The sequence below is a fragment of the Echinops telfairi genome, unplaced genomic scaffold (genome assembly GCF_000313985.2).
Source record: "Echinops telfairi isolate 266 unplaced genomic scaffold, ASM31398v2 ScPeMD7_7469;HRSCAF=8507_1, whole genome shotgun sequence".
In the NCBI taxonomy this organism is placed as follows: domain Eukaryota; kingdom Metazoa; phylum Chordata; class Mammalia; order Afrosoricida; family Tenrecidae; genus Echinops; species Echinops telfairi.
The window spans coordinates 74,885,191-74,894,530 of NW_022111373.1; the positions used below are offsets into that span (position 1 = coordinate 74,885,191).

General features: G+C 44.7%; 1 protein-coding gene across 1 annotated transcript in view; it reads right to left on the reverse strand.

Moving 5' to 3' along the window:
• Positions 1 to 9,340, reverse strand: part of IQGAP2 (IQ motif containing GTPase activating protein 2) — a 291,748-nt gene that overhangs the window by 29,785 nt on the left and 252,623 nt on the right. The window contains 3 exon segments of the mRNA XM_004703528.2: positions 3,529 to 3,670; positions 4,665 to 4,804; positions 5,163 to 5,226. Of these exon segments, the coding sequence (XP_004703585.1) occupies positions 3,529 to 3,670; positions 4,665 to 4,804; positions 5,163 to 5,226 (346 nt within the window).

Genomic DNA, 9,340 nt, shown 5'->3' on the forward strand with positions numbered 1-9,340 from the left:
AGTCAAGAAAGACGTGTGTCAGGGTTGTATCCTCTTACCACCCTTATTGAATCTGTATGCGGAACAACTCATCAGGGAAGCTGAATTACGTGAAGAAGCATGCCGCATCAGGACTGGAGGAAGGCTTAGTAACAACCTGTGATAAGCAATGACACGACCTTGCCTGCTGAGCGTGAGGAGGACTTGCAGCACTCACTGATGAAGAGCTAGGGCTGCAGCCTGCAGTACGGATTAAACTCAGCGTGGAGAAAACCCAAATCCTCACACTGGTCCAATCAGTAACATCATGAGATGGAGGAAAGACCGATGTTGTTAAGAACTTCATGTTGTTGGCTCCCCAACCAATGCTCATGAAAGCAGTAGTCCAGAGATCAAAGGACACTTTGCATTGGATAAATGAGAGGCACAAGACCTCTTTAATGTGTTGAAGAGCAAGGATGTTAGTTTGAGGACTGAGGTGGGCCTGATCCCACCCATAGTATTCTCAATCATCTCATATGCGTGGGGCAGTTGGACATTTGTGGGAAACAGAACCGGGAAGAGAGTGTATGCTGACAGATTCTCTACGTTCATATGGTAAGGAGTCTGGGAGGGTGGGGCTCCTGTGGAGGGAACCTTCACATTCTACGTTCCAGTCACATTCTCCAAGTACAAGTTATTCCCCATCATGCTCCCCCTAATAATGCCAATTTTAAGGTGCTACTGGCAGACACATGGTTGCTACTATATGTGCGTGAAGGTCAACTGCTTGAAGACTGGTTGTCTGCCATCAAGAACAATCAAACCCTATTCTATTGTCCTTCCCACTCCCTTTTGTTAAGGATCAGATTGTTCCCCTGGAGAAGAGCTCAGGAGCACTTAAGGAAGGTCAAGCCAGTTCAGAGATGACCAAGGTTAGTTGCCATCTTGACTCTAGAATCTGTCGATCTTGTTATGTATGTACCTTCCTGTCACATGTATGCCTCTATTGGCACCACCCTTTCTATTGCTTGACTACCCCTAGCTTGTCCCCAACATGTTACGTGCATGCCTCCAATACAACCTCTTCCTGTTACCTATGTGCTTGCCATGGCTTGCATGCCCGAGATTATATAAATCTGTGGGAGAATATATTCCTCCTTCATTCTGGTTCCAGTGGACATGGAAGAGGTGAGCCCTTGCATGCTTTATCTTGTCTGATGTCTCCTTAATTTACCCCTCCATTTCCCAACTGCCCCCTGGACCCACTCGGTTGTGGGGAGACTGGTCCCTGCCAGACACTGAATAAGGAAGACCAAAGAAGAAATGATGCATTTGAATGATGGTGCCAGCAAAGGACATGGACTGCCAACAGAACAAACAATTCTGTTTGGAAGAAGAAGAGACAGAATGTTCCTTAGAGGCAGAGATGGAGAGCTGTCGTAGTGCTGATGTTGTTGGGTGTCATGGAATCGTCTGTGACTCACAGAGATCCCACGCCCACAGAAGAAACCGTGCATGCTCCTGCACCGTCCTCACAACCGTTTCTATGCCGGAGCCCACTGAGGCAGCCGCTGTGTGAATGCAGCTCATCAGGGCCTTCCTCTTTCACTGCCCCTTTACCTTACCAGATAGGATTGTCCCACTTCGGGGACTGGTCTCCCCTGACAATACGTCCAAAGTCTGGAAGAAGTCGTGCCCTGGAGAGATTTCGTCTTCTATACTTTGGACATGCTGTCAGGAGAGACCAGTCCCTAGAGGACATTATGCTTTGTAAAGAAGAGGGGCAGTGGAAAAGAGGAGCGTCCTCAACAAGATGGATCGACACAGTGGGCTCCACCACAGACCGAGGACGGCACTGGACTGGGCGGTGCTTCATTCTGTTGTCCACAGGCCGCCAGGACTGGGCACTGACTACAGTCTGGCCTCTGTTCTACCGCAGAGCAGTTGCTTTCCACCATTAGCGTTCGCACGCCTGGACAATGGGGGCGCTTTCTGTCTTCTTGATGGTTTGCCAACAGGAAGCCCAATGCATTTAGCAGAAAGCACGCAACCAAACGTTTGCTGACTGACTAAACTGAGCCTTATCAGTGGTTCTCAACCTTCCCAATGCCGCCACCCTTTCAGACAGTTCCTCATGTTGTGGGGACTCCCTAACCATAAAATGATTTTTGTTGCTACTTCATAACTGTAATTTTGCTACTGTTATGAATCGGGCGACCCCTGCGAAAGGGTCCTTCGACCCCCAAAGGGGTTGTGACCCACAGGTTGAGAACCACTGCCTTAGATGATCCAAGGTCAAAATACACAAGCTGACTAGAAGCAGCACTACAGCAACAGAGCACACCATGCAGGCTCTTCCAGAGGAGAATGACTTTATGAGAAAAAACCACCGGAAATGTCGAAAACACTCATTGGCAAGACAGAAACAGCTTTTACATTAAAAGCATTGCAATTTAAGACACGAAGCTTGGAAGTAATGTGGAATATTACCTAAAAATATACTTAGCCCCTTTTGTCCCCGTTTCCCCATTTCCATTTTCAATCTCATCTCACTATATAACTGTTCAAGTGTGCTTAGTATGCATTTTTTTTCTTTATGAGAGTTCTTGTAAATGCCTCATTTTTTGGTGAGCATGTGTTTTTCATTTCTAGGGCTCTGATTTATGTGCAACTGACTCTTGGTTGTAGAAGAAATACAACAGAATGTTTCTGGGAGCTAGGACGGGTAAGACTTCCACTTGCTGACTTTGGACATGCCATCAGGAAAGACCAACCACCAGAAACACCCTCATGGGCGGGAAGGTAGAGGGTCTCTGGAGAGAAGGAAAACCCTCCAGGAGATGGGTTGATACCAGAACCACAACAAAAACTCAACTCTATCCAGGATGGCCGGGGCTGGGCCATGGCGAGTCCTGCCAGGCAGAAGGTGCCAGGCGTGAGGGGTGGTTTGATGGCAACTGATACCACCCTCATGGATGTCACTCTTTATTCCTGGGGTGGAAAGAACGGAAGTGGACTATTTGGGAGGCCTCAATGGAACAGCTACCATAAAAGTGTAGGTGCCTTGCGTTGAGATCTCTTCAAACAGGAGATAGGCTACAAAGACGGAGCTGCTATCCAATTCAGGGCCCGTTGAATAGGAAAGAAGCCCAGTAAATCAGAAGGCATCATCATAGCCTATCATGTTATGTACCCTTGATATTATCATGTCATACCCCAAATCAAATTTGGTTCCAATTATTTCTTCATTAATTTTTTTGACTACTCTCAACACGGATTTCCTTCCAGTTACTTGTTTGTTTGTTCTTTCCCCCCACAAGCTTTCCTTTCTTGAAGGAAATAAATCAAATCATTATATAGAATGCTCTAAAAGGAGACATGGTTTATAAACTCCTAGAATATTTAGTTCTCTCTTAAATCTATTACCTTGCGTTTGGTTAAATATTTGATGGAGAAGCATAGTGTATTTCAATATTCACACCGATGAAGATCAATTCTTTGGAAGTCTGAACATGCAGGATTTAAGACATACCCTTAAGACACATAGCCTGGCGACCCCAAACTTACTTTATCATGAGACTTTGCCCGTCTATGGCTTCCCCATCCTGTCCGTCGTACTTGCTGGTCAAGGACAGGGAAATCTCCGTCTTGGAGAGCTGACTTAGTGTGCTTTCCTTGTTAGGGTCATTGCGGTCAACTGCTCCTTCGCCTGCAGAAAAACGGGAGCATTATTCCTCCAGGTCTCTCACCGCGACGCCAACGACAGGGAGATATGCCCAGAAATGGGGCGGGAGGTCACGGTCTTCACAAACCCACTCGAACACATCTCAAGTGTCTGCTTTCCTGTCTGCTTCTAAAATCTCGACGTAGATAGCAAAACAGCCTGGGACACAGATATGCAACATGTTGGATGGATGGATTTTGTTGCTGAGTCATTGAAAGAGAGAACTGTTGATAAAAGCAATCCTTAGAATGCACAGTGAGGGGCTTCTCATTTTAGACTATCTTGGGCTCCTGAATGAGTCATTTCTGCAGTGTCAAGAGCTTCCTTTCAGGAATATCAAGTTGTTTGACAGTCGAAGGCATTACCAACTACATTTCTCTTAATACAACCCCCAAAGCCAAACTCACTGCTATCATGCCACTTCCGACTCATAGTGACCCTAAAGGACAGGGTAGAACGCCCCCTGTGTGTTTCTGAGACTATAACTTTGTACAGTACAGGAGTAGAAAGCCTCATCTTTTTTCCATGGAGCAGCTGGTTGTTTTGAACTGCTAACCTCATGGTTAGTAGCCCAACACTTAACCACTAGGCTACCAGGGCTCCTTCTCTTAATTTCAGCCACTGACTGCCATTGAGGTGATGCAGACTCACAGATACAAGAAGGGATAATAGAACTATATTGAGCTGTGGTAGCATAATGGTTAAGCACTGGGCTGCTACCTGAAAGGTGGTCAGTTCAAACCAGCTCTGTGGAAGAAAGTCCTTCTGGTTGGTTCCTTGAAAGATGACAGCCTAGAAAAACCTACGGGGCAGGTCGACTCTGTCCTATGGGGCTATTATTAATCTGGAATTGACAACAGCAACAATAGTACAGATATTGCCTTTTAAATAAGCTCAAGTATTAAATTCTAAGTTACAATAATAAAAAAAAATTCAGCCCAGGAAAATCAATCAACAATAAGAGATGCGCGGGTCTTACCGAGAAAAGCTTCCACATTGGGTACCTCTCCCAGCAACTCCAAGAGTTCGTTCAGCGAGTCATGCTTCTCTGGGGCAATTGCGTCCTGGTGCTCCAGCAGGAGCTGCATGGAGAAGACAGCACACACACGAGAGACATGGCTATTTTCAGACGTCCCTGTATTTATATGTTCATTCGAGTTTGCACTTTTGCCTGGTGTTTTTCTTTGGACACCAAATCCTGGGTAAAGATTTGGATCTTAAATTGAAGTCTGACACGCAGATGCAGTTAGGCTAAAATTTAGCTTCCAATTGTTTGCTCTCCCTTATGATCCATCCATTTAAATTTGCTCTCTTTTTAAATATTTCCTGCTTTTTATTTATCCCTTAACATTTTTAAATTAAAAGTTCATTTTATTGGGGGCTCTTACAGTTCTTCTAACAATCTGTACATCAATTGCATCGAACATATTTGTACATATGTTGCTTTCACTATTTTCTAAATATTTATCCTGTTTGCTTTTCGATTGAGATTTTGATGTTTGACTTTGTTATTGTTAGTTTTGTTTTTTTTTTAACAAAAACTTATTTTCTGTAGATGAAATCCAGGATAGGTAAATAAATCCATAGCGACAAGTAACTAGATTAAGAATTTTGGGGGGGATGACAGGGGAGGTTGGGGGAAAATAGGTAGCTATGACGCTAAGTACAAGAATGAAGAACACCATAAAACTGATTATGGTGATGATTGGACAACTCTTCTTGATGTGAGCGAACTGTTGAATTGTACAGTATGTGCATTACGAGCCAAGAAGACAGTTTTAAAATATTAGAGGACACTAAGAGGGAGTGGCTACTTGACAGGCAGGAATTGAGGCTTCGTGAGAGGCATTCCTGAACTCTCTCAGAACAAGCCCTTGCAGGGAGTAGCAGTAGACCATCGTCTCCATGCAAAGGCCATTTGCCTGGAACATGTAGAATTGTCGGAAGGAGTATTAAAAGAAGCGGAGAAGCCTCAGATATGGCTGGTAGCCAATTTGAAAAGCATTTACGCATCTGTTCACAAAAAACATGCAGCAATTAAGCACTACAGTTATGAAAATAAAACCATCACCTTTAGTTATTTATTTGGTCTGGCTTTGAAGATCTCTCCTGGGTAAAGATGTCAGAAAGGCCCAAATGGTTCCTTGGCCTAAGACTTGAGTGTACTGGGTGCTTCCACCTTTAACCACCCCAGCAAGGGCTCCAAGGGGAGTAGCACCCCCCGGACTACCTTGCCAGTGTCGGCTAGGGCTGGGCTTCAGAGGACCCCTCCTCACTCTCGAGGTGCTGCAGGATTGGTGGGGGAAGCCATGAAGGACAGTGCACTAGCTCTGCTTGCATTTAAAATTAAGGTAATGCATTGTTTCTTAAGTGGAGGACTGGTACCCTGGGTAGTATGAGATATTTTCATTGTTTGATGCAACTATCTCATAAAACCCTGAATCAGAATGACAAAGTTAGTCCCTTTGGTCATCCTCTCTTTTTAATAGCTTTATTGAGCTATTTCACATACTATCAAATCCACTCATGTAAAATACAGCATGTGATGATTTCTGGTATATCCACAGAGCTGTGCAACCATCACCATTATCTATTCACTCAACCTTGTCAATAACCCCAAAAGAAAGGCAGTACCCGTTAGCAGCCATTCTCTATACCCTCTCGTTCTAGCCCCTGGAAGGAACCCACTAACCTACTGGTCTCTAGGGACCTGGCAATTCTGGATACTTCCTACGAAGGTGGCTGCTGTTAGGTGCTGTCTAGCTGGTTCTGACGCATAGCAACGCCACACACACCAGACTGAAACCCTACCCGGTCCCGTGCCATCTCCGTAGTTGCTGTTGCAGCCACCGTGTCACTCCATCTCGCCGAAGGTCTCCCTCTATTTGCTGCCCTTTCTGTTGTACCCAGCATGATGGCCTTCTCCAGGGACTGGTCGTTCCCGATACCATGTTCGAAGCCCATGAGACCAAGTCTCCCGATCCTCACTTCTAAGGAGCATTCTGGTTGTACTTTGTCATAGGAAGAGAAGCACGTAATCATGCAGTCTCTGGGAAAGGCTTAATGTTTCCAAGGCTCATGTGCTTCATTTAGTGCAAAATCACCTCAGATGCAGGTGAAAGTTGGCTATCACACAAGGAAGACGGAAGAAGAATGGAGACATTTGAACTGTGGTGCTGGAGAAGAATATTGGAAGTATCACAGACTACCAAAAGGACACACAAATCATTCTGCGAAGAAGTACGGCCAGGATGCTCCTTAGAGGCAAGGATGGCAAGACTTCATTTCAGACACTGGAATGCTGTCAGGAGAGACCAGTCCCCGGAGAAGGACAACATACTTAGTAAAAGTGGGGCACTGACAAAGAGAAGGTCCCCAACAAGGAGGACTGACACAGTGGCTGTAGCGATGGCTCAACCATGAGAACGACTGTGAAGATGGCACAGGATTGGGCAACGTTTTGTTGTTATACACCCCCCCACATAAACACACGTGCACATACATATATGTGTATATGCATATGCAACACGTATGTGTGTATACATAAGTATGTTGTTAGTTGCCATGGAGACTGTGTGTGTATATACATGTGTGTATATATATATTGAGTTAATGCGAATGAAAACATGAAATAACGAGGTGATATAAAGCCCGTGAAAATCTGGGAAGGGCATGGCACTGAAAGAACCCTAAGGAAGAATAAGTCTGGGTCAGGAAGTAAGCAAGCGAGATATATGTATTTTCCTGCTCTGAGGAGAATTGGCCGCTGCCTCTAGAAATGCATGACTTCAGTCACCTCCTGCTTTTTATTCTGGTAATTATGGTATATAAAATATTACTGAAAATGTCTTTTCAAAGAGTAACTATTTGAAGGCGAGACACGTCCCTTGAAGAATGAGGGTCAAACACGCGGCCGCAGACTTGGCAGGTGCGGCTGCCAGCCGGGCGCGTCTGCATGTGGACGCCCCCTGGTTGAGGACAGACAAAACCCGGGACAGCCTTTCTTTGTAAGGATATTTCTCCTCATTACATCTGCATCCAGCCTAACTCAGGAAAGAATTCCTCATCAGTCACAAGCTTTGTTTCCCAGGAATAGATTCTATTTTCAATTCTTGTTAACAAAAGGAACAGACTGTTTTGACTTAAAAAAAGCAAATAAAAAACCAACCTAAATGAACACAGTATTTCCTCTCTGTTCTCCTTGGGAAAGAATTTCTCAGGCTAAAAAAGAATGCACACTACTGTGTATGTGTGTGTGTGTGTCTGACTACTGCCATCAGCAAATACGCAGCCAGCGCGGGGAGTTTGGGAGTGAGATGGAGTGTCCACCATAAAAATAGACACATGGGCTATTTCTCCAGTATGACAGACACGGCTTGGCCACTTGTGGTAGTTACATAATCTTGTGTCAACTTGAGGATATTAAGAGTGAAGGGGTGGAGTCAAACCTGTCAATCAGGCTGAGGATGCCTCCTTATGGGTGTGGCCTAATCATGAGGATTCAGGGAACTTCCTCTCTCTTGATTCTGCCATCAGAAGAGGCAGGTCACTCTCTCTGTCTCTCTCTGCTCTCACCCTCCTGTTGGCAAGACATGCAGCAGAGACCCGTGGACAAAGCCTTAAGAGGCTTCCACTGCTATTGGATCCACAAGACTTTTCACCCACCGGCCTACGATCTTCCTGCATTTGGCATCATTGCAAGTGGCAGCATGAGTTTAAACAAGAATTTATAGACTAGTATCAGATTTGTAGGCTAATATTGGACTAATGGACTTGATCTGGACTGGGATGTTTTCTCAATATACAGTTGCTCTTTGATATAAAGCTCTCTCATATATATGTGTGTGTGTGTCTGGATATATTTCTCTAGTCAAGTCGGACTACCACACTACTGAAAAGATTATTTTTGTAAATGGTGTTATGACTGAACGTGTTTTCTTGGTGACTTGGGTATCTATGCAGCACCTCTACTTTATCCTAAACATCTGACGCACTCCGTCAGCTAGTCGCTCAGAGTGAGCCTTGTTTTGGGCCACTCAAAATACATATTGAGAGCTTGGTGTAAATGCTGAAAAATGGAAATAAAAACTAAACCCAAATTGCTCTTCCAAACTCATACTCAGACTTTAGAGAAAATAATAAAGTCTGGAAACTTTAGACAGCCAATTCTGCAACTTGCTACTATAACTAGCTTGACGGAAGAAGGGCACATGAGGACATACGTCCTTTGCAAAAGGCAGATATTTGTTCTGCATTCCCCTAGTGTGTATGTACGAGATCTGGTGGCATAGTGGTAAAGAGTTGGGATGTTAACCGCAGGATTAGCAGTCTGAAACCACCAGCCAGCTCCATGGGAGAAAGATGAGGCTTTCTACTCCTGTAAAGATTTTTAGTGTCCGAAACCCACAGGGGCAGTTCTACTCTGTCTTATAGGGTCACTGTGAGTCAGAATGGACTTGGTGGTATTGAGAGGTTTTTCGGTCATAAGCCTTGGTATTTCTAATTGCCTCCTCTGTAAGTGAAAGCTGACAATGAATGAGTTATATCAAAGGACTGATGCACGTGAATTCAGGGATTAGTGAAGAATACTGAATTTAGCACACACTGCCAATACTGCTTAGAAGCAAGAATTGCCCCACTCTGCCTCATATACTT